The 24483-nt window shown below is 47.7% G+C and overlaps 7 protein-coding genes and 1 non-coding gene across 8 annotated transcripts; 4 read left to right on the top strand and 4 right to left on the bottom strand.

The window, feature by feature from the left end:
- Window positions 1-98: 98 nt before the first annotated feature.
- On the top strand, window positions 99-1571 carry BDV37DRAFT_145471 (uncharacterized protein). Its single transcript, XM_032078882.1, has 4 exons — window positions 99-670; window positions 735-1198; window positions 1252-1359; window positions 1412-1571. Exons 1-4 carry the CDS (start codon window positions 327-329, stop codon window positions 1477-1479), a joined length of 984 nt encoding a protein of 327 aa, XP_031940577.1. The 5' UTR covers window positions 99-326; the 3' UTR covers window positions 1480-1571.
- A 2266-nt stretch (window positions 1572-3837) lies between these two features.
- On the top strand, window positions 3838-3908 carry BDV37DRAFT_t129. The gene has a single exon. It is a non-coding gene; the product is annotated as a tRNA-Gly (tRNA).
- A 148-nt stretch (window positions 3909-4056) lies between these two features.
- BDV37DRAFT_294678 (major facilitator superfamily domain-containing protein) lies at window positions 4057-6128 on the bottom strand (the record flags this gene model as incomplete). The annotated part of the gene is made up of 5 exons (XM_032089687.1): window positions 4057-4648; window positions 4702-4824; window positions 4887-5139; window positions 5198-5811; window positions 5887-6128. The coding sequence occupies 5 exons, from the start codon at window positions 6126-6128 to the stop codon at window positions 4087-4089; spliced, it is 1794 nt and encodes a 597-aa protein (XP_031940576.1). The 3' UTR covers window positions 4057-4086.
- Window positions 6129-8513: 2385 nt separating this feature from the next.
- Window positions 8514-9020, bottom strand: BDV37DRAFT_283864 (EthD domain-containing protein; the record flags this gene model as incomplete). The annotated part of the gene is made up of 2 exons (XM_032087382.1): window positions 8514-8798; window positions 8865-9020. 2 exons carry the CDS (start codon window positions 9018-9020, stop codon window positions 8514-8516), a joined length of 441 nt encoding a protein of 146 aa, XP_031940575.1.
- Window positions 9021-10526: 1506 nt separating this feature from the next.
- BDV37DRAFT_272199 (putative rhamnogalacturonate lyase C) lies at window positions 10527-12524 on the top strand (the record flags this gene model as incomplete). Its single annotated transcript, XM_032084835.1, has 1 exon — window positions 10527-12524. The coding sequence occupies one exon, from the start codon at window positions 10527-10529 to the stop codon at window positions 12522-12524; it is 1998 nt and encodes a 665-aa protein (XP_031940574.1).
- A 1070-nt stretch (window positions 12525-13594) lies between these two features.
- Window positions 13595-14721, top strand: BDV37DRAFT_294677 (uncharacterized protein; the record flags this gene model as incomplete). Its single annotated transcript, XM_032089686.1, has 5 exons — window positions 13595-13826; window positions 13895-14014; window positions 14070-14098; window positions 14174-14431; window positions 14662-14721. 5 exons carry the CDS (start codon window positions 13595-13597, stop codon window positions 14719-14721), a joined length of 699 nt encoding a protein of 232 aa, XP_031940573.1.
- A 31-nt stretch (window positions 14722-14752) lies between these two features.
- On the bottom strand, window positions 14753-16622 carry BDV37DRAFT_294675 (uncharacterized protein; the record flags this gene model as incomplete). Its single annotated transcript, XM_032089685.1, has 2 exons — window positions 14753-15055; window positions 15106-16622. Coding segments are annotated over 2 exons (1625 nt in total), but the record flags the coding sequence as incomplete, so codon positions are not given.
- Window positions 16623-18741: 2119 nt separating this feature from the next.
- On the bottom strand, window positions 18742-19322 carry BDV37DRAFT_283861 (uncharacterized protein; the record flags this gene model as incomplete). Its single annotated transcript, XM_032087381.1, has 3 exons — window positions 18742-18998; window positions 19052-19223; window positions 19281-19322. 3 exons carry the CDS (start codon window positions 19320-19322, stop codon window positions 18742-18744), a joined length of 471 nt encoding a protein of 156 aa, XP_031940571.1.
- Window positions 19323-24483: the final 5161 nt, after the last annotated feature.

Below are 24483 nucleotides of genomic sequence, written 5' to 3'. Positions count from 1 at the left end.
ATACGAGGTTACATTGCATACCGCCCCAACTGGGCCAGTCTTGGCATGCATGAGAATAACTGCCTATTACCTTTTTGGACTCTCCACACGTATCCAGTTGACAATCCGCCGAGTGTGTAAACGACGATCTGAATACGGAGTACACTCTGAATATGCTGGCAAATGAAGTTCATAGGAGATCCTCGGCACGCAGATCTCCATATCCCTACTAGGGGGCGGCGAACAATGGAGTTTCGCCGAAATGCATATAAAAATTGCCACACCACCCAGAGAGATGATGGCCGGAGATTCCTCGTAGACTACCACAGACCTCACACCATCTCACAATGCAGTTGTACAAGCTCTTCGCCGTCCTGGCAGCCCTGCAGCCGGCTCTTGCCAAGAGCCTTATTGACTTCTCTGCGGCTCGCAGCGATAACCCCTCTGTCCTGGGCATCCGCAACCTCGAATCGGTGCGCGGTACTAAACCCAAGGATAACACCAATGACCTCTACATCAAGTTGGATAAGGACCCAAAGGGCACTCCTGCGCTGCACTTCCACCGCAAGAAGGACAACATCCGGGCCGAGTACCACGCCTTACAGAATCAGATTAAGGCCGACCAGACCTATTACATTGGCTACAAGTTTTCCCTGGGAGCCATTCAGCAGAGTCTGATGATCTGGCAATTGTACGTTAATTCCTTCCTTTTCACTGTCAGCCAAAAGCCAGAGTTCAATACTGACCTGCAACAGCAAGGAATACTCTGCCAATAACGACAAGGCCGGCGGTGCTAACATCCCTCTCTCTTTGGAATTCAAGAGCGGTAAACTGAATCTCCAGTACCAAGCGTCCAGCTCTGCGAAGCGTGAGTCTCAGTGGTCCAAGGAATTGAAAACCGACACCGTCTACTCCATCGGACTCGTGATCAACACCGCCCGTCCCGGGTGGGTTGAGCTCTACTTCGATGGCGAGCAGCAGACCTTCGGCTCCGGCAACAAGAGGCTGAAGGCCAACACATTCCCCGGCAAGGCGGAGCCCAAGTTCGGCGCTTACCGTGGCGAGGAAGTGCAAATCGACACCTATGTCTACAACGTCCAGATCGGAACTTCCCTTGATGATATCAAGGAGGCTGCTGGACTGGGCTCGTCTCCTAAGCCCACTGCTACTTCTAACCCCACCCCTTCGCCTTCCTGCTCCTGGGTGGGTCACTGCGAGGGTACGTCTCTTTCCCGCGGGTACTTTGCCATACACTAACTCAAGCATGAATAGGTGCTTCCTGCACCAACGAGAATGACTGCTCCGACGAGCTCGTCTGCAATAACGGAAAGTGCACCTCTGGTTCAGCTCCGTCTTGCTCTTGGGAGGGTCACTGTGCTGGTATGTTTCTGTCTTATTACCTACATCGCTTCACTTAACTAACTGTACCTAGGCGCGAAGTGCAGCTCTCATGATGACTGCTCCGATGCCCTTGCTTGCACCAATGGTGTCTGTGCCTAATCCGTGTATATCAGGATCTATTTGTTTGCCCCTCGTTGGGGTGAGTATTTCATGGTTTGTCATGGATAGAATACAGTATACTATCGAACCAATGTATGATATGAGCAAACTCAATCCAAATCTATTCTCACACGAGACCTTGTGATGCAGCACTGGTAGAATTTTCTAAGCTACATTATTCTTTTACAACACCACAAGCAAATACTGAGTACACAGATATCGCCCCACAGAGCGATCAATAGTTCCAGTGGAATGTGATACTATTGAATCCAATAGAGTAGCATGTTCTTCACACGACAAGAAAACAACTATAGAAAGCGGGAAGTAGGCCTTGCCGGGTTCAATCGCAAGCCTAAACACTGGCATGCGAGAACAGTGAGACAAGGGGCTGAGTCGAGACTCTCGATTGCCCAACATACACTCAATAGTTGTTGCGCACAGATAGCCCCATACCGTGTCTCGGCTCGGCAGCGGGCCGATGGACTGGGTTCGGCAGCTTGCCGACATATCGGCATTTCCGATGACACAAAACGCCTCGGTATAGTCCCGATATTATTGAGTTAATTATCGTGACAGGGGTTATGAAAATCATTTGGTGGGTTGTTTTTACTGTGGTAAGGTGCGTTAAGCTCGTGTGTGGAGCTTTTAGAGCCACTGTGGCAAAAGCATCGCCTCCTGTCTCAGGTCCTATTGTATTTTGATTTTGTATACAGCTCGCAAAATTCGAGAATGGAACCATATACGAACTTGTCCATCGGATCACCACGGTCTTTGCGCACTCTGTCGCAGTTGTCCCCAATTATTGCCCCGTTGGTCATAAAATTGCTACAGCCGGTTACTTTCAGGCTTGCTTAGAGTGAGGCTGTGCAAGGTTTTGATGCAAGGCTCTAGGCTGGTCTTTTCTTTAAATCTTTTTTTTTTTCATTTTCATTTCTACATCTTCATTTTTATTTTTATTTTTTATTATAAATTTATTGATTTTATACTTGTTTTGACAATTGTTATCCCGGTTCCTTTTCGTGGAAGAGAGAGACTAACTAATGTGCATCCAGTCGACGATTATGTATATCTCTGCTGCAGTTAGAGTTTTTCTGAATGCTTAGAGTTAATGTAGGAGCTGAAGGGAAAGTATGAAGTTAGGATGGTTAAATCACTGATATTATTGCTACACCTGTGTATAAAGAACTACTTCTATTGTGCGGAGATTGCACAATGGCCAAGGGAAGACCTTTAGGCCCTTATAATATAGAAATTGTGGAGGGTATTAGCACATCAAGTCTCAAATGTTTATGAAATGAACACATCCGGTAGACCACTCTATTCAACACATACAGGTAGCAATAAAGAGGATACGTCACCAGCCTAGAATGAAATACAGGACATGAGTGCTTCGAAGGTAACCTGTTCTTCCGAGTCGTGCTCAAGCTCATCCTTCGTAGCGTAGATCACAACGAGTTCCTGTTCAAGATTAGCCCCACGCCCGTGAAGAAAGCACCTTATTGCTGAAGAGCTCCACTTCGACACTACTCGGCCCGTCCTAGTCACAAACAGCGTATGCGAGAAAATAGTGCCCGGAGTTATATTGTACAACGTGATGCTTGCTCTATAGATGCACCGAGGCAGTTAGTCCCACGCAAGAGGGAGGGAAGAACTCACTCTATGCTTGATTTGGGCCACTTTGCCTCTGAAAGTAGTGTTATGAAAAGTAGAATTCACTCTGACGAAATTGTTCCCAGAGAGAAGGTGGTTGCGTTTGAAATGGAGGATGCAGGCGCTTGGGATGTTCTTCCTAATGTAATCATCAAGACCGCTTCCGATTATGCGGACAGGCACAAGAATAAAGTATGGCAGAACTATGCCACTGCAATAGCTACTGCGTGTACAAAGACAGTCCTGCATCAGTGGGGAGGTAGTCAAGGGGCGTAGTTGTAGCAGGGTTACGATGCTTGGCATAGAATACTGCATTAGTGAACGCAATCCACAACCAAGCTGCGAATGTCTACCGCTCCACTGACTCCACCCTCAAGATAATTCAAGCAATATTTATCAACGGTCTTTTGGATAACTAATAGCTCTCGACTAACGATTATATTAGGTTTAAAAGCTTAGAATCTGATAAAAAGTCCCGTTGGGTTGAGCTTAGAAGATCTTTAAGACCTAAAAATAAATATTTGAGCTCAGAAGTAGTAGAGAACTGAAGGAAAAGTATGGATTCAAAAGAGATTTCTTAATATTGTTTGCAAAGGTCTATGTATGTACAGATGCTTTTTTGAGACATAATATACTTTACAGCCTTGTAGCAGTTAAAAGGAAAGAAACACATCGACCAGACTGGTTAGCCTACTGGTTCACTGCCAAGCATCATTGGTCTAGTGGTAGAATTCATCGTTGCCATCGATGAGGCCCGTGTTCGATTCACGGATGATGCACTTGCTTTTTGTTCTCTTCTTTTTTTGCCTCGTCACTACCAACGAAGTGAGAGATCCAACATGGACCAGTGCACGTGCAAGCCTACTGCAATGCTGTATTCCTCTACGAGCACGTTCAATAGCATACCCCAGATTCCTTAGCTATATGCAGAGTTTAGCCCCAACCAAACACACCAAACTACCAAACATTCCCCCTAGTCTGCTCCCTATCCAACTTCTTCACATTAATATTCCTCCACACCCAAACACACCCAATACAAAGCGGCACAAAACACACGCCCGCAATAACCATCTTCCTCTGGACATCCGCATAGGCACCCACAATCGCCTCCCTCTCCGGCGAGCCATCCGCATACGACATCTGCATCACCATATCACTAAAGATAGTACGACTCATATGCTTACTGTCCTGAGGAAGTCTCTTGTACAGTTCGCCGGGGAGGATATTATTCCACATGCCGCCCGCGATGGCAGACCCGACGGCCGCACCGATGGACCCGAACAAGCCCCAGATTGCCATAACCACGGCGATCTCCTGGTGCGTTACGGGCGCCATGATGGCGAGCTGGCCGCAGACGGTGAATATGCAGGTGCCCAGGCCGACGAGGATCTGGGTCATGGTTAGGATGCCGACGTGGGTGTTGGGTTGGCGGAAGGGGATTAGTAGTGCCGTGCCGAGGAGGAGGATGGGGATGCCGGTGAAGACGGTCCATTTGAATTCACCAGTGTAGCGGATTAGACTGTATTTGTTAGGTGTTCCCTCTGTGTTGAAGGGGGTGGGTTAGGGACTTACAGGCCGAAAATTGGGCTGAAGATGTAGGAGGTTAGCGAGAAGGCGTTGAGGACGTAGTTGGCGGTTGTTATGTCGAGTCTGTGGACGACTTGGAGATACGAGCTGAAGTAGCTGTTCCAGGCGCTGGGCTATTTGTTAGCAAGGTATCCAGCAGGTTGCTACGAATGGTAGGGTGGCAGACTTACAAGCACGAGATGAACATGACACAATACAGAAGACAGGATCCAATGATAGTCGGTTCCTTGAGGTATTTCCAAGGGAGAAATTGGACAGGGGAAAGGTATCGCTCCCATGCGTAGAATGCCGGGATGCAAACCACCCCAAGCACTTCCATCGCAATAATATATCCACTGGCCCATCCCTTGGGGGCATACGAGGCAAGACTGAAGGGGAGAAGGATCAAGGAAAACACCGCCGTTATCAAGACGATTCCAATCACTAGGGTTCTTAAGTTAGTCTCAGCAGTCAGACACACAAGGCCAAAAGAAACACGCACCATCAAACTCGATGAAATAGTGGACAAGGGATTGCCACCAGGTCCTGTCAGAGACTGTCTTCTCGAGAGCACCAACCTTGTGGGCTCTCCGCTGCATGTACAGCATAACACCCACAACAGGGATGGAGGTACCAGTTATCATGATCGCGAAGGCACCAAATGCCCAGCGAAAGTTGAGGTTGATATAGAATAGATTCGCGATCCGAGGCCCAGCAAATGTGCTCGCGATACTCGGGGTTCCGTTGATACCGAGCATAATCATTCGGTTTTTGAGGGTAGTCATATCCGCCAGCATGATATCAACCACATACATCATCCCAATATGTCCCACCCAATACAGTGTGTGTGCCGCGACGTAGGTCTCGATGTTTTTGCAGGTGGCTTTCATTATCAGACCTATTACGACGATCAGAAGCATAAATAAGAAGCCCTCAACACGGCCCCAGATGTCAATAATCTTGGCTAGAGTGAGCTTCGAGGAGCCGCCGAGAATGGTAGACATGATGCTGACAACGGTGAGGAGCCCATGTTTGTGAAAAGACGACGTGATATATGGGTTGAGCGAGGTTTGGACGGAAACTAAAAGCAAGTCTACGAAAGAGACAAGGTAAAGACTGCGTGATAGTAAGTACTTGGCCGCACTGGGCGCATAGGAATGGGAATCGATATCAAATGGCGGGGAGATTCACAGGACAAACATGAGCCACATCGTATTCTTAGACCATAATGAAGTGATGGCTCTCACCCGCTGAACACCACCTTGATACAATGTGGGATCCTTGTCTGAGATACTCGTATCATCCCTGGCGGGTTCTTGAACGATGCGATCGACCGCTTCATTTTTTTCAGGATCGTCCCCGGGACTGTTCACAGGTCCGATCTGGTCCGGGATGACGGTCTTCGGCATACCGTGCGAGTGAAGGTTGCTCATGGCTGGCGAATCCAGGAACACCCGTAAATGCAGGATAAGGCGGTTGACGTGGTCTGGGTAAAGAGGGGATGAGCAGCCGAATATGTAAGGGATTTACAGCGCACTGCATTCTCGGTTCAGCAGCCAAGACTGCCACAGCAAGAAGCGCTTGCAAGTAAGCCCCCCTATCAGATGATCAGATAAGATATGCGAGCTTTGGTTGCCCAATAATGTATGTACAGTGGATTTAGCGCAATGTTAGTATTGAACTAAAAGGCAACAAGCGGGATTGGCGCCAAGGGGCCGAAAACGGCACATCCAGAAAGGTTTTCAAGAATGTGCCCTCAGATACTTGAATGGCTTTTGCATCTGTGGGCCAATTCTTATAGCATTCAAAGTGGATATCTTGAATATAATGTCTGCAGGAAAGAATAGAACTCTCAAGCGTTTCCGATTGGAGGATGATCCCAAAGAATGAATGTTTAAGTATCCATAGAGAGTGAATCCACTTGAGTCATGCAACACGGCCCCCAGACGCTAGTATAGTACGGAGTAGTGAACCATTCTTCTGCGGGTCGAGTTCGTCCAGTACCCCGATATAGGCGCTTCACTGATCCTCCTGCTGGAGTATTCTTGTACTTTCTGGGCCTGCCCTATAATTAGCGAAGCATGGTCCCTGCTGAACCCCCAGAGTCGCGGGGGTGAATTAGAAGTTGAGGGCCCGCTCTAGGCATTAGGTTTCAAGATCAAACCTTGCGATGGGAAGGCTGATGTAGAATGACCATCGCCAGGTGACATGCTGCGTGAGGGCGCCTCCAGTGAAGGGTCCAATAGAGGAACCTACCGAGAACACTATGAAGATGAAGGCTGTCACTTGCGCTCGTTCCCGCAGGGGAACGAGGTCGCAGACGACAATATCGATCAGCATATTGACGTCTCCAAGTCCCACCTCTTGAACTGTACGCCCAGCAATGAGCATTGCGGTTGAATTAGCACCGTCGCTAATGCCACTACCCAAGGCAAACAGGGCGATGGCTGAGATGAGCGGCCATCATCGACCGAAGACGTCGGCGAGTTGTCCGTAAAGGGGCTGGAACGCGGTACTGAAATAAGCAGAACTGACAAGTGGACCTGGGGAAGGATGGAAGTGGAGCGGAGACTAATCTCGACAGAAAGAGAGCATTCACAACCCAGATATAAGTCCCTCCCATGTTCAAATCGAGTGAGATTGTGGGCAGGGTAGTCGATGTGACGGTGGATTCAATGGCGGTGAGGAGAGAGGTGACTGACAGACCAGCCAAGACCAGCCAAAATCGCCAACCACACGAATCCATGATCGCTGCTAGGTTGGGGAAGACTTGAGGTGATTTTGTTCTTTTAGCTTGTTGTTGTTCGTCGATTTGCTTTCCACAGAAGTGGTGGGTAGACAGGAGCTGATATTAACCCTAACAGATGTTGAAGATGGGAGACATGTCAGTCAGCAAGGCGTCTTGAGTCAACCTTGGCTCGCTGAAGCGATGTAACACCTGCTTGTATCGACCCTTGCATATAGCTCACCCGCTAGCTGCTAAATCTGGGTATGATACCGAAGTGGTTCGTTGGAAATGGGTCCTGTACATACATGGCCCTCGCCGGGAATCATATCATAGCGTTAGACTGTTAGTTCAAAAACACTGAATTCTGACACACAACCCCTGCTAACCAATCAGGGCTCATAGTGCCTCAGCTCAGAGCTGCGACTGGGTCAGTAATTAGTATGGTTGGCTCAGGGACGTGGGACAACATATCAGCTTTTTTGATATTGTAATCAGAAAATAAACAGTTTAGTTACTCATACCCTGAGCTTGTTCACAGCCACGTCCCATCTGATAGGCCAGCGAGCCTTCTGGATCCATGAGCTATACTACAGGAAGCTATACATCTACTGGTCTGGGGTGTGCTTTGTTGGAAGTCACCAAGCATAGTCGGTCCTCTAGCGTCATGGAGTAGCGTACGCTAGAGCGCTAGTCTGACACTAACAGCAAACAAAGCAACGCAGAAACAGTAAGTAAGACGGGAGAAGAAAGAAAAAAAAAGGGAAGGTAATTGCCTTGTAGTGAATCATATTTCCCAAGGCCTTGCCCCGCTGCTGGTCTTTGTCTCCCATTAGAACCCACGCTGGAGTTGCACTTCCTGTACCATTCAATCCTGTGTAGCTCGACAGTGTTCGGTCGGCCGTTCCATGACTGTCTCACATCGGGTTAACATTAGGGTCGGTCTTATATAGATATTACTAAGCACAGAATAAACAGCATGATCATTATGCAACTAAAGCTAGACTCTATGTTCGCCGAAGTGACCACTCTTTCTTGATGAGACTAGAAAAGGATGTTTAGTCTAAGTAGCCACGACGATAAACCGTGTAGCCTAGATACGAACGTCGGCAGGAGCAGAAGTCGTCTTGCTGTCCTGTCCCATGGCTGTAAGTTCCTCCCAGCCTGCAGTCACGTGGGCCCGCGTCTGGTCAAGGATCTCATCCTCGCCTGCGATGAGACTCTGGAATTCGGGATCCGTGACGATTGCTTGCAAGGTCTCAGGGTCAGGCACGTAGACAGATATCGACACGTCATGGTCGTCGATGCTCCAGCCGGGACGGACAGCCCAGGGCATCTTGTCGGTGATGAGGTTTTTGCTGATACTTGGAGTGTAAATCTATCGAGATCGATGTGTCAACAAGTACCTCTTCCCATCTGCACGAAACTAAGTCGTTTTACTCACGTGGGTAACCTTGATGGCGCCATGTCTCTCCTGAATGCGGGCAGCCTTGGGTGCATGCTGTCTTGTTCCGTACTCGTGAAAGTCCTTCTCGGAGATACCGTCCTTCTTATAACGGAAGGAGGTGAGTCGGAGGACAAGCTGCTTTTGAGGAGCCATTGTGGATTGTAGTAGTGGGAGAGAGATGTGTAACCTGAGTTTGGAAATCGGGAATGTGAGAAGCGATATGAGATTACTACCATAGGAAACAGCAGACTTAATATGCTGATTGGCATCTCAGAGGGGGTGGCCGACAGACAAGACCTCACATGGTGCTTAGCAACGATATTCTGATTCAACGAGACAGGGGATGAACTCTTCTTTGTCTGGTTGCTGTAACGTTAGCCCATCCTGGGAGATGATGCATGCATAGCGTGGTAATCCTGGGTTAACAAGCCCGTTGCGGCCAACGATAAGAACGGACATGACTTGTTAATCTGCCATCCTGGTCGGTACTACTGTCTAGTGCATATTCTATAGGTACGAATCCACTTATTCTTTGTTCCTCTTTGCCGCACGAGGGCCTCGTCTTCGTAATCTACCCGCACGGCCCCACGCATCCCGGTAAGGCAATCCGTGTCTGGCTTAGGGCTTATATTTGGATATGAGATTGGAAAGCAGCCTTATTTTTCGATCATTAAAGCGGAGAAGCTTTTCTGCTGCAATGCGTCTTTTTGATATTCTACAGAACTTGGTACAGTAAATCGCCTTATTGAATATTTAGATAGTGAGAAGGACATTCTCTCGTTCTAAAATAACAAACCGTCGATTCTCTCCTATTCTACATAAGCAAAAGCTGCCTGGGTTGAGTACGATTTCTTCAATTCGTGGGACTCATTTAATGTGACTATCTACGTCAATGGCGCACTCAACACTGATCCAAATATACCTATGGAATTCTCCTTATGACTGAACTGTCAAGAGGAGAACTTCACAAGACTGCTGGGTGAGTCTGAAGAGGAGGGACATAGGTTACCTGAATAGACTGAGGTAGTGGTGGACCATGTTTGAACTAGGGATGTTGAGATTGCAATCTTTAAACAGGGTCTGCATACACTTAAGTGGAAGGGGGATTCGGCAGAACTGTATTTAGAGAAGAGTGTTCATATACTGAACGAAGGGTCACATAGTTGTCTCGGTCCGTCGGAGACTGCCCTAGTGGGGTGAGGCTGGAAGGTGGCTCATAATTTGTCGAGTTTGTACAGTTAAGATGCCACATATATTAGGAGGCATGCGTTATGTCTTAATTCTGGTCCCTAGGCTAGCAGTTCCAGCAGTACAGATAGTCAACCAAGTGAGTTAGCACACTTCAATTAATCTCGGGTGATCCCATACCGAACGGCGGCTTGGCTAAGAATATTCCACAAATGGGAGAGGAAATATAGATGAAGCATTCAGGAATCGAACCATTCGGTCTAGCTCCACCTCCACATAATTCCCCGCATGTTGGACAGCGTGGTGTACGGAGTGAGCTACCCCGTATACACGGCCGTTGGTGTGTGGATCCAGCACTCGAAACTGTTGTGCTTGCTATCTTTAAATTCGCCCAGAATACGCGCGCTCTCGACAATGATCGAATAACAGGTAAATGTATATTCTTCTTCTATAGCGCAATATCAAGCATAAATGTTCCTCCCCTCACGCAAGGCATTGGCCTTCCTGGCCTGCGTCGCAGGCCATTCCACGGCACTTCTAACAACATCTGAGAACTCTACCCACTTCAACCTCGCCAATGACCGCTTCGCCATCTCTTTGGCTAAATCCAGCGGTCATATCGTTGACGCGCAACTAGATAATCAGGATCTACTTGGGCCGGTAGACGGCAACACCGGAAAGGGTCCATACCTAGATTGTTCATGCATCCCGTCAGGCTTCTGGACACCAGGTAGCGGGGCTCAATTGGAGCTCATCACCGGCAATGATTCGACCGGTACAGAATATGCCGGAATCTATATGACCGATATATATGAGTCAACCAACCAGACACTCTCGCAGTGGTTCTTCCTTCGAGGCGAAGAGACGGGACTACACGCGTTTTCCCGAGTCACGTACTTCAACGAGACCACGCCTTTCCTGCGAAGCCTTGGAGAACTGCGCACACTTTTCAGGCCGAACACGGACCTTTGGACGCACTTCTCCACCAGCGACGGGAATTACGGACCACTGCCACTGGATAGCACTTATGATGGTGGTTCGGTAGTCCAGGATGCCACAACCTACATGGGAAATATTACCGATGATCCCTATGTCTCTCAATACTCTGATTACTTTACCAAATACAGCCTAGCAGAGAGCTGGCGCAACCACGACGTCCATGGCATGTTCAGCGACGGCTCAGCTAGTTTTGATGGCAGCACGTTCGGTGCTTGGCTGGTTCATAACACCGTCGAGACGTACTACGGAGGCCCACTGCATTCTGACCTCGTTGTCGACGGGATTGTGTACAATTACTTAGTCTCCGGCCACTATGGAGCACCTATGCCCAACCTCACGCATGGGTTTGACCGTACATGGGGACCTCAGTTCTATTACTTCAACCGTGGAGATGCGCAGACGACAATCGCCCAGCTGAGGGCCGATGCTGCGAAGTACGCTGATCCGGAATGGAACTCGGAGTTCTACAACAGTATCTCGAGTCATATTCCCAATTTCGCGCCGTCGTCTGGCAGGACAACCTTCAAGGGGAAGGTGTCGCTACCTGAAGGTGCCGAAAGACCCATCATTGTGCTATCCGAGGACGGACAGGACTTCCAGTTGAACGTCTTCGACACGAAGTCTCTGCAATATTGGGCGGAGATCGACGACTCCGGAAGTTTTCGCATTCCACGTGTAGTGGAAGGGACGTACAGGATCACCATATACGCAGACGAGATCTTCGGGTGGTTTATCCAAGACCACGTCGAAGTTTCAAAATCGCAGTCCAAAGAGCATACGTTCGTCTGGGAAGAGGAAAGCGCGGGCAAAGAGATCTGGCGTATTGGTGTGCCGGATAAGTCATCTGGAGAGTACCTCCACGGCCACGCACCGGATACCTCCAAACCGCTACAACCAGAACAATACCGCATATACTGGGGAAAATACGACTATCCGGCTGAGTTCCCCGAGGGAATCAACTTCCACGTCGGAGAGAGCGACCCATCTCAAGACCTCAATTACATTCACTGGGCATTTTTCCCCTCCCAAGGAAACCATCTCCGCACGGAACCATACTACAACAATGTCAACAACTGGACGGTGACGTTCGATCTATCCGCAGACCAACTGCGTGACACAAGCACGGCAACATTCACCGTGCAGATCGCAGGCGCGAAGACTGCGAACGGGAACTCGAAGTGGACGCCCGTTGAGGGGAAGTACAGTAACCTTCCATGGACGGTGAATGTAAATGGACGCTTTGAGTCCACATGGGTAATCCCGTACTGGCGGAGTGGATCATGCGGTGTGCGCAGTGGAGTATCCTGCCAGAATATAGAGCAGAAGTTCGAGTTTCCGGTGAAGAACCTCCAGCAAGGCAGGAATGAGTTCGTCTTGAGTTTACCCTTTAATGCGTCGAGTACGGAGACTGCGTTATTGCCAGATGCACTTTATGTGCAGTACGATGCGTTGAGGTTGGAGTTGGAGTGATGGAGGTGCAGGGCCACAATGTAAACCTATATTAAGGTATGTTAAGGAAGCAGCCAGCTGTCAGGAAGCTTATTCCCACCCAGCTGTAGTGTTGTTTATCGTTAAGAACTTGGTACTTTTTTACTCGTGATCTTGTGAGCCCTGTACTCGGCGGTAATATTCTGACAGTGTTATTCTGTTCACATTGTAAGCTTTGGCCATTATATTGGAATTAGTCAATTCTGCTAGCCTGAATAACTCTATTTCTCCTAAAACTGTCGCGTTGAACCATGAAAGAAAAGATATAGTGGCTTGAAACTCCATCCAAAAGTCGGTGTATCCAAAACATCTGTCATCAGGTGGCCAGCCACCATACTCCATTCCTTCCCACCTTGGAAGTAGTAAAAAGACCCCAGTCTCTCATTTGATCCAAAGTCATAACTGGTAGGATTGGGAGTAGTTTGATGGAAAGCACATGGGATGATACCATGTATATATTACATGATCAAATGGGTACTGAGGTGGAGTCCTTGATTTAGATGAGTGCAGCATGCGCGAGTAGCGAGGGGTAGAGATGAGACACAGCACACAATGGTTTGCTCATTCCATGTCCCCTGATTTGCCATAGCCTATACCCCCATATACATGGCGGACGAAGCTAGCGATATAACTAGGTCGGCGGCGCGCGAAAGCTACATGTGGGCAAGCAATTTTTTACGACCCGATTTGGAAGAAGTATCCACACCCCTTGCAGAACCTCGGGTGTAACGGTTCCCCCAGGAGATCTGGACACGTCACATCTTGGTGCCTTCGGGGTGGACACGTAGCTGAAGGATGCTCATCGAAGTGGGTAATTTACACACAGACAGTGAGCAGCATGACATTCCATCACTATATATCCCTCACACATAGTAAAATAGTTTAAGATTCGGGCCGCTAAGCGGTCCCACAACCGGCTTACTATTTGGTCTAGATCGCCACTAACCAATTCGAAGATTAGGATACGCTCAACTTAGTGCCTCGAGCTTACTATATATACCTGCTATTCCTTCCATACCCCTCGGTAAAGTTTGAGGTGCATTGGTACGATTATGGACGAAGGACAAGAGAGGCTGGGCTTCAAGCCAGCGCCGTCTCCATGGAATAATATACGGTCACAAGTGTTTTACTCCGTTGCTAGAGCCAACTGGTCATATGGCCTTCCGCAAGCTTCATACGGTGATCTGGAAGCATCTGCGCCATTCTCGGATCCTGAAGCCAGTGGCAAATTTGAAGGAGGCTTCTGTGTGTGCATGATAGTTCGGTACCTGGAGTCTCCTGTTGGTAAGCAATGCTCATATCTATACTATTGATAGGTGGAGAAAACTTAATTTTCCTTTTTGTTGTTATAGGACCGTATGACGAACTCCTGTGGGCCCCGGGAGTGTTCCAAGACCCTCGCCATGATAAGCCAGTAAAGAGATACAGAATTACCAGGATATATGTATCTTCACTAGACTCGGTTTACAACGGTGCGAATCCTATCTCCCGTATCGATCGTGTAGAAAATGCTAATTCAGAGCACAGGCCGAAAGAATTGGAATATACCAAAGACCGTGAGCACCCCCCCAATCTCTCCTAGACTGAAATTCATCAATTACCTTGGAACTCACCACGTACATCTGCTTCAGCTGGCCAATTTCGAATTCGTTCCGTCCGATTCCCACTATCCGCCATACCGCCAGATCAAGGTCTCACTACCCGACAGTCCAGACCAACCATTCGTTTCCTTGGATTTACAGCCAATCCCATTGATATCTAGACCCCTCTTTCCTATTTCCACGAGCTATATTCCGATGAATCTCGAGACTGTGATGCCACCAATACCCGAGTCTAATGACTGGCGGGAGAATGGATTGGTAGGCAGCGAGAATAATGAATGGAGATCTGTGCAGGTTGACATATCGGGTAAGGCTGGTGTGATTAGCGTGGGAGGAAAGCTTGGCGATGGGGAATCATTTCCAAAGCTGGATATGACTGGTTTGTGGTTCTGGGTAAATGATGCAAAAATGGCGTGCAAGAATGTCGGGGAGTAGGGACCTTGAATATCAGGGATGTGTATGTACTAGAGAGAGTAATGAATAATTGTTCCTATGGTCGCAAGTACCTTGCTAGACAGATAAAAGTGCAACGCTATGACAACCTTCAACCTTGGCGGGTCTGCTTGCCAAAGAGATGATTAGCCCTAGTACAATGGTCGACAAACATGAGAGATTCAAGTTAAATTTGGTATCTTTTTAGAGACAATACTATATACAGGAAAGGACAATGCTCTATTCGGTTTCTATTGGTACAGAGGATTGGCTAATCAGTGACATCTTCATGGAGACAAAAGTTGTCCATGGCCATCCGGAGTGAGAAAGTCATTTCACTATCCAGGAAATGATTACCCTGATGAATATTGCTTAGTGGTGGGCAAGAATCTTAGCAGCAGCCTGCTCGGCAGCAACCATGATGGTGGCCTGGATGTTACCCGTGGGGAGGTCAGGGTGCATACTGCCGTCAACAACGTACTACAACAGTTAGCAACACGCACACCTAGAGACACTATAATCCAACTTACCAGGTTGTCCATGCCATACACCTTAGTGTTGGTGTCGACAACGGATGTGCCGTTCTTGCGGCCGTCGTCGGTGCCCATCTTGGCTGTGCCGACGTAGTGGACACCCATGGATGGTGAAGCAAGGATCGCAGAGGTGTTAGTGTTGCCCTGCAGCTTGAAGCCGGTGGATGCGTCGGTGATGTCGTACAACAGCTGATCGATGAACAGCTTTGCGGCTGTCCAGTCATCGGCAGTCTGCATGTAGGGAGACTTTTCGAACACAGTGTTGCCCTTGTCGTCCAGGCCGAGGACTCCAGAAGAGGTCAGACCATGAGTCATATAGGCTGTGATGGCCAGAATACCCTCATCGGCAGGCGCGCAAGATCCCTGGTAGTACCGGGTATGTCCATTGACCTGGTTTGAGGTGAAGAAGATCATGCGGTGCTTGCCCTGGGTAAGAACTCCGCTGTTCTGGCGGTACAGACTGATGTCGGCAGTGTCGGAGCCATTAACAATGCTGTCGTAGTCAAGAAGGCCAAAATCAGCACCGGTGTCAACATTGATGCTGAAGATGGGATGATCCTTGAGTCCAACCCCGACAGGCAGGTCGATCCATTCCTCTTGCGGAGGAACAGTGACACCACTCTTCTTCGCGGTTTCGATCTGCTTCTTAGGGCCGATACCGGAGTTAAAGAGCAGTCGGGGGGTAGAGAGCGCTCCAGCCGCCAAAACCACACGACCATGGGGCGCAAGGGTAACCACTTCAGTTTTTCCAGTGACGGAGTTAAGGACTTCAACGCCAGTCACCTCACTGCCGGATCTCACGAGACGGTTGACCTTAGAGTGAAGGCGGAGGGTGAAGTTGTTGAGATCCTTGGCCAAAGGCAGATAGGTACGAACAGGACCAGCACGCTTCTGATCCACGATGTTCCAGGCCGGGTAACTGTAGATCTGGTGCTTCTCATTGGGAGCTGCAATCATGTCGACTGACTTCCAACCTAGGTTGTTGAAGAATCCGGAGAGCACTTTGTAAAGACCTTGATCGTAACGCTTGCCATCGGCAGAAGGCTGAATAGTTCCGGGGTTACGTTGGTACAGACGCTCGGACGCCGCCTTGACATCCTCCCATTTCCATCCCTGGGGCCACTTGTCGTCGAAATCGCGTTCCGGGGGGTGGACGAATACCATGTAATTGAGGGTGACACCACCACCCAATACGCAGGCGGCTTGCCCATCGGTGTCAGTACAGATGTACTGATTCCAGACGTCCAGGTTACCAATATCGGCCGACAGTCCAGGAAGATCGACGGGGGTCAAGGTACGGTTCCAGCTGAGCGTTTCGTTATTGCCGGTGCTGACAGTGGGACCGACACCACGTTCCAGTAAAAGGACATTCTTGCCTGCTTCGGCGAATCGCTCTGCTGTGATGATACCAGACGGACCACCACCAACAACGATATAGTCGTAGGTGTTGTTCTTCAAGGCGGAGACTGCGGAAAGCGAGGCGGCCAAAGCCCCTGTGCGAAGGAACCTCATGTTGAAAGATAGACACGGAGGTCAAATACCAAGTGATAAGAACTGCTTCCACGCTGAAGATACTATACAATGTATTATATATGACGCTGAGAGGTGTGGAACCACCGGTGTGGATCGGTAATCCTGGATTTTTATTACTCAAAGACTGCATTCGGGTAAGAGTTTTCCGATCCACAATGCTGATTGCGATGGATAGATTCCACTCGAGCCTTTCCATCTCCTTTCGTTTAGCCGGTGGGAATTCCCTCAGGTACTCGAGATTTTCTGCTGAATGAGGTTTAGAGGAATTCTTCAAGATCCACTTGACCACGGATATGGAAATGAAAGTGGAGCTGCTGTGCATTATCAATCAGCACATAAGCAGCTTGGCGATGTCGATTGTTTGCAGAATAACGGTAGAAGATTGTGGGTCCTGGTCTTGATAACCAAATCACGGCAGTTGAATCCCGGGATCTATCTCCGTGCATCCGTATCAGGTTAACGACGAGGATCATTAATGTTAAAAAGGTGAAACAGTTTTTCTCGCTTGGGTTCTTGTCTTCGCTTCGTTGTCTGTATACTCTGGTTCATATGCATAATCTCTGGAATCTAAGCTATATTTGCGGACATCATCCCCCGGATATACTTCCTTCGAGATATAATGTCCAAGCTTGCCACTTGAGCCCTGGAGTTAACTGAGGTCCGTGGTGGCGTTCCTTGGAACCCTATAATGTGACCTATCCACCACAAGGCCCACTGCCACGTTTTCACTCGCCCGGGCCCAGGTTTATATTTTATGTACGGGCGCCGTACGTCCTGCAGATCGAGACCCTGATCCGAGGAGATCACTCCTATCTAAGCATTCCCCTTGATCTGGTCGTCAAACTATCAAACCTATATCGGCTTGGAAGTATTACCACTATGTGCCTAGGTCTTCCGGCCTCACTGAGCAATTATAGTGCTTTATATGGGTTAGCCAAGTACGCCACTAGTACTCGGTTAAAATACATTTTGTAGTAAGGTTTTCGTGTGCAAGGGAAGATGACATCTACCTTTGTGCGCACCATAGCCACCAGACCCATCGTGAAGCTTGAAGGTGGGCCAGGTGTATATCCTGATCTCGGATCACATTTGTTCCTGGAGTAAACCGACAAGACACCCTGACTGGAGCCCTTTTCAGGTAGTATTGCTAGTGCATACTCATCAAGCCCTTTGTTGTCACCTTCGGCATCGCCTCCACTATTTGGTAGACGGTGTAGTCTAGCACTGCATACTAAATTCATATTGATGAATCGCACAACGACCAGGGCATTCTCCAAGGCTACCCAGAAACAGATGGTAGCGGAATAATGTATACCTTAAAATGGCTGTTCGTTGGCCATTGTGGCACTCATCAGCCACAGCACGGTAGCCCTCGATGTTGTCTCGTTCATACACCAAAAGCGTAAACAACACCCATCTAAGGTGCGAAGTCCGCTTACCACCTATCCTGACATATCTTCAAGGTACGGCTACTGGAAGGCTCAGGGCTGGAGATAATCTTGATTCTTGATGGCGTTGCTTGCACTATTTCTTCCTGTGGGGAAGACATACCTTAGGGTTTGAAGCGGGGATATAATCCAGTACTCTATTAAGCTACGGTCAATTTCTGTTTCTTGTGCTATTAACACAATGCATCAGTAGTCGCATACTTAATACGAGATTATCGCTAATCCTTACGATGGACTCCCTTTTCACACTGACTTGAGCAAGAGGTGCGAAACCTTCTTACCTGAGCGCAAATTCGCCTCTATATTAAAAATGACTAGCGAGTCAAATTGAGCTCCGGAATAACGACCAGTCATGTCGTCTGTCTTTCTTCCGTATGAAAGTCTGTATATACTCATAAATTGGTTGTACTATTGCTTTGCATGTGTTATTCTATCCATGTCTACGATAGTAATACTACCTTTGCGGCATATGTTTATTCTACATCTACCGTATGTCACTACGGTTGGCAGATAGTAACTTCAGCATTGGCAGGGTAATCCCATATGTAAAACACAGACTACCCAGTCTAGTGCTAGACACTGTAATATGCAATAGTAAAAGAGGTACCAACTAATCACTAATTACCATGGGGTTTAAATGAAAGCCGCTGTGTTAATCGCGACAGAAAAAGGCAAGAAATGCATGCCTATCAATGTCGCCATTGACCAACTTGCTATTTCCCTTCACCGAGCCTCCACGCATATGATGCTTCCGAAGACTTGAGGGTTTCAAGCCATCAACCATATCTCCATTGATAACCTTAGAGGACTCGTCCATCTCAGTATCCTGGTAACAATGACAAGTCTCCTTGGCCTGTCCCTGGGGCTCTCCACCCTCAGACATTGAGCATTCGCTGATACTATCCGTTACTAAATGGTCATCAGTTGCTTATCTAGTAAAGTCTAAGGGATGTGGCACATACACTCCTGGCTTTCAGTGTTTTGATGTCTGGTCATTCTAGCAACCATGTCTGCTGGGATAATACGATCATCTTGGAAGTGGTAACGTCGATCTTCTATATGGCCGTCGCGTCTATAAACGACGGTTGCAAGTCCTATGCCACGTTGAGGATCGACAGGCAGTTCGACCGTTCGCTGAGTTAAGTTAGTGGGTCTTCAAGAAGCATTTAAAGAGGGTAACAGTTTGCGCACTTCCTCATTACTGGGAGAAGCAAGCCTCTGAGGTGTAGACATTTCGACGAAAGGATAATAGATATAATGTAATCCCAAAAGATCAGCATAAAAAATGGCAAGTCTCTCAGCATACGCAACAGGACGCTTTTCTCCCTCCTTATATAGGCCGTAAAGTCTCTCTAGAGATGCAGGCCTGATAACCAGGCGGCAGGGGTGCCTTGTTTGACAGGGATTATATTCCGAGGCTTTACAACCTCACGCCCATCTGGAATTAATACTGGGTTTCGCTATCTAGTACGTCAAAGCGTACCTACTTCTATTGGATAGATATGGATCTAAATCTCCTTCTAAATTTTTTAGTCACCTTCTTACAATTAGCGAACTCTTTAAATGGCCACCATTTGCTGTCCACATTGTGATATCAAATAGAGTCAACGCACGTCATCACTTTGATGGTATGTACCCAATACATATTCCCTTTCGTGACTTGCCAATATAGGGTATTTCTCACACACAATTTTATGATAAACCTTCGTGAAATGGCCCAACAAAAGAGGGGCGTGACTAACGTAGCGCACCCCCTCCCCAGCTGGTACACTAATTTAGAAGTGTGATGCGAAAGCCCACGCACGCTAGACATGATAGTTCACGAGTCAGGCGAGGGGAATACCCCCTTTCTATCCATCAAACTAATCCCGACCCTTCCGCGTGGTCAAAATTGACGTGAGGCCGTGCGGCTTTCAGGAACTGTCTCATTTCTGATCTGGAGAACGCAGAATGTAAACATCTTCCTTCTACTCCCCACTGCCCAATGCCCACCGCATCCAGATAAAAGGTTTGAACTGCCTTTGGTATGAACCGTGTGACCTACCGAAAGACTTCTCTGTTCTCCAAGACTGTCAATTCCGGGGGCGTGGCAGAAGGTGCTGATCCACCGCGCCAGTCGCGCCAATTCTCTACACTAGTCAATGGGATCAACAGCTCGGTTCACGTTCCAATTTCCCCGGCCAGTCACATTGCATCACCTCGGGTCCGTGTCCTATGACTGGGCCTTGCATACGAGCTTCCGTTGCCCTTCCCAGTGGCTCCACGTTGTTTTCGTTCTCCTTGGATCGCCAATGTCAGCCTCGCCTAATTTTATCCCATTATGGTAGGAGTCTAAGGGTCAATACGTGGGCATGAGGTAGCAGAGGCTCAAAGTTTATTATAAAGTCATCCCCACTAGCCACCCCTTGTCTATATTTTGATTTGTGAAGTGTATGTGCTACTGGCACCGTTATGAAGCTGGGCGTATAGACCTGTCTTGGCAATCTATTCTCGGGCATTAGGTAGCGATCGTCATCCATAATGATGTTATCGTACGATCTTCTCTCTGATATGCTCCTCAAGCCAGCATTGATAGTCCAACATGAAGGCGAAAGAATGCCTGACTGTCCTTACTGATATGAGAGCGAAACGAAACCCCACAGGCCAAAGAAATTTAGTAGAGATTACCTCCTATAGGAGAAAACGACGGACAGACCAAGTGGTGAGGGAAGGGGGAAGAGGGGTTTGTTCCTCGAGACCTAGAGGAGCAACTAGAGCTATTTCCGGGCTTCCGCGGCCTGCTTGGAACCATGGATCGAGGTGGAGCCCATCTATCTTTCCCCTGTCATTTTTTCTCTCTGAGCGTTTTTCATAGGGCGGCTATGGCCGATAAATCCACGCTAACACCGATGACCCACAGACTCAACGTATCTGTAAGTTCTGTACTAATGGCGAGTCATGGCTCATCAAGCATGGGCAGAAAGGCACTTATAGTCTCCCAGTATCATCATTTAACGACCTATTGGATAGCCGTATCAATCTCATTCTCTCCAAGATGGTGGATTTTCGATATACCTTGACTCCAAATCTCTACTTGATATCCATTGATATTAGTCTAATTAGGAATGTACCAGACATATATCGGATAGACAGTGCGCTTGTATCAAACCGCCGGAACTTTCTCAATTAGGATATACAGGGTGATACATATATACATGGCTTCTTGTATCTCGTAATCTATATACAATGGGACAATCAGCCTCGTCATGATCTGAAAACTATGCAATCGCCTGAAGACTCTCCAGGTTGGCATCTCTCCAAATGATAGTTTGAAGCTGGAGGGCTCTCTGTCAGTCCCAAGGTAGGAATCTACCAAGTCGTGCTAGAAGGCTTGTCAGCATTTACCCTATTTCAAGATGCAGAGACGATATTAAGCCAGGGATTAATAGAGCTATCATTTGAGATATCAACAAGAGGATTCATTGAAACGGTTTTAGGAAAGGCAAGCATCTCCATTGGATACCTTACAAAGTGGACACACCATTTGCATGCAAGTGACAAGCATGATCTATATACATGTCATAATAGTTACACTGCAGATTCTAATATTCGAAGAGAAACTGTGTTCATGGATTTCACCACTATAAATATTTTAGTGATTTTAATGTGATACCGGCTGACAGTCAGAGTCTCCCACTCTAGAGTTGGTACCTAGGAATAGACAGCCTAAACTAGAACGCGAGTCTGCGATTGCTATCGCCGTGCCTTCTATTTCTGCAAGATGTTCAATAGCTATTGCATGTCCTATCATCTATGCAACAATAGTTGCCGCTTGTCGTTCACCTTAAATCCCGCTATATCAATTATGCAAACAATTCAAACGTATGATCAAATAATTACAATGGACCAATGTATAATATTACCAACTTTACGAGTACCAACGCACTTTATACTGACCAATAATATGTATTTACTAGGTCCCACCCTAGGTTTCAACCAATTCTATACTTTCGGACTATCGGCTAGTCCGGTTCCGAGATACTGACCGCCTTTAAGAGTCTCATAGAGAAAACACTAAGATTTCGGTAAGAAATCGCGAAATCAGTCCTAATGTCCGTTAGCGCGATTTAGTCTACCGTAAACAATACAACGATCTATTTTGGATGGAGACAAACAAGAGGTGGACTGAAAAGCTGCACGTATGCGTAATCCTAACCTGAGTACCTCTTCCTCACTTTCGAGGCAATATATGCTATTGCTGTTATTCTCTTACATAGTCCAGTGTAGACTTGCCTTGAAAAGGATAGCCAGAGTTGAATTCTCTCTCACGTGATCTTTGTAATTGTAAGCGAGCCGCGTGCCCCAAAAGTAGCACATCCGCAACTTTCCCAAGCCAGCCGCGCAAACACTGCCAAGCAGCAATCATGCCGCCAGCACGGAGACAAAAATCAAAAGACTCAAAAGCGCAGGAAGAAAGGATTCAATCAGCAATTGCAGATCTCCAAGATGGCAAACTCTCTTCCGCACGGCAGGCAGCTCTCAAATACGGCGTGCCCTCAACAACTTTACTCAACAGGATGAAGGGGGTTAAAAGCCGGTCTCAAACATGGGCAAATTGTCATAGACTGAGCTTGGAAGATGAGGAGTCGCTATCCAGATGGATAATATCAGTAACTGAACAACATGAAACTGCCCCCTCGCGGTCGCAGATCGAAGAAAAGGCCAATGCCATTCTCGCCAACCGCAGCAACACACCAAATGTGACCGTTGGAGAAAAATGGGTATACAACTACCTCCAAAGACACGAAGAATTGAGACCAATTTATCCTCGACGAATATATTCTCGCCGGATCTATACTGCAGTTGTCGGGAATGCTAGTGCAGAAACTGGATCACGCTCGAACAATCCCAATCGCGAAACAGGCCAGCCTGGCAATCAACGCAATACCCTTCCGCCACCTATCAGAAGCTCGACTCATCTGGATGTTGAAACATCTGACAGCTTCAATCGATTGGAAAAACTGCTTTCTACGTTCAAAGAACTGGCAATGAAAGAGACTGATGCAGGAAGCGCTTCGATGCAGACTACAATAAATAGTCTTATTAAGGGGTGCGAAATGATTTTGGAAAGTGGTTATACTCTTGTCAAACAGACCCAGGACCTACGTGCTGCTCTCGCAGAGATGAGGTAAGGGGGGGACGCTCCTAATGTTTGACACCCATGATACTGTGTCACTGGATTCAAAATCCACATCGTGTAGTTCCATTTATCTTATCTTGTTTTCTTTTCTTTCCCTGTACGGAGTATATATGAGCAAATTGTGTTGAGAGCAAGGTGTCTCATCTGCTCATCCATACTTACCCAGACTTTCTTTGCTGGGCCCGAAGATCGGAATGCCGTTGGAGATACGCGTAGCTGTTGCTAAGCTTGGCCACCCTAAATTGCATTGTATGGCCATGACTGGCCACGACAATAGTAAAGTCAGATGTGAACACGGGCTTCTCATTTGCGATATCATACCCTGGACGCTCGCATGGAAACATTGGAAGGAACAAGAATACTTGACGCAGGTCTTCATTCAATACTATCATCAGATAAACGGTGTGGAACTTGCTAGGCAGCGAATAAGAGCTAGAGTAAGAAACAATGCTCATGAGAAAAACACGAGAAAAGCAAGGATTTCATGGTGTTCAGGTGGATTCAAACCGCCATGCTTTCATGACAATTATTATCTAGCATTAAACACCCCGATGTGGATCTTGGCATCCGGCAAAAGGGATCAGTCACGGTATGAATAAAGGGTTTTGTCGTCAATGAAACAGAGGACGACCTGAACTTTTATTTGCAGTACGGGTTACCGTATCACTTGATTGAGCCTTGGGAAGCGCGCTAGTCTTGCGATTACAGGTCTACCTAGCCAAGGAATGGATGCTAGGAGGTATGGGTCCAGCACTCTTCACGGAAGCATACCTGGGATTTACATACCTCTTATTTCGTGAGTCAACCTAGGTTGGGATTTGTGTCAACCAGATTTACGTGTTGGGTTACCTTACGGAACCCCACAACGGAAATCTTATGTGACCTAAAAGGCAGTCCAAAGTGATGTGTTAAAAAGAACCCGAGGGCAGATCAGTGCGAATGTATTGACAGAGATCATGCCTACCCGATGTATCGGCGTTCAATGTTCTCCAGTTGTAGACCGGGCTTTCCTGGAAAGAACGACCCTTATATAGATTAGTATCGAGGATGGTAGGCAACTCTACGGGTCATCGCGGGCAGAGTACGGTGCACTGCAGAGGTCAGTATTACAGATATACACAAAGCTATTTCCCGATGGGGGTATCATAACCTATTGCGAAACTCCGTTATTCCCTTCTCAATTGGCCAAAACTCTCGATAGCCTAACTTCCTACT

This window comes from Aspergillus pseudonomiae (assembly GCF_009193645.1).
Source record: "Aspergillus pseudonomiae strain CBS 119388 unplaced genomic scaffold BDV37scaffold_41, whole genome shotgun sequence".
NCBI lineage: Eukaryota > Fungi > Ascomycota > Eurotiomycetes > Eurotiales > Aspergillaceae > Aspergillus > Aspergillus pseudonomiae.
The sequence above is the reverse complement of the archived record's forward strand: the minus strand, read 5'-3'. Positions and strand labels throughout refer to the sequence as shown.

Excerpts from the sequence above, each read along its gene's own strand:
- BDV37DRAFT_145471 (XM_032078882.1), top strand. The coding sequence starts at position 327 with ATGCAGTTGTACAAGCTCTTCGCCGTCCTGGCAGCCCTGCAGCCGGCT. Across the intron at positions 671-734 it reads AGTCTGATGATCTGGCAATT|CAAGGAATACTCTGCCAATA; the intron begins GTACGTTAATTC and ends GACCTGCAACAG. Across the intron at positions 1,360-1,411 it reads TTGGGAGGGTCACTGTGCTG|GCGCGAAGTGCAGCTCTCAT; the intron begins GTATGTTTCTGT and ends AACTGTACCTAG.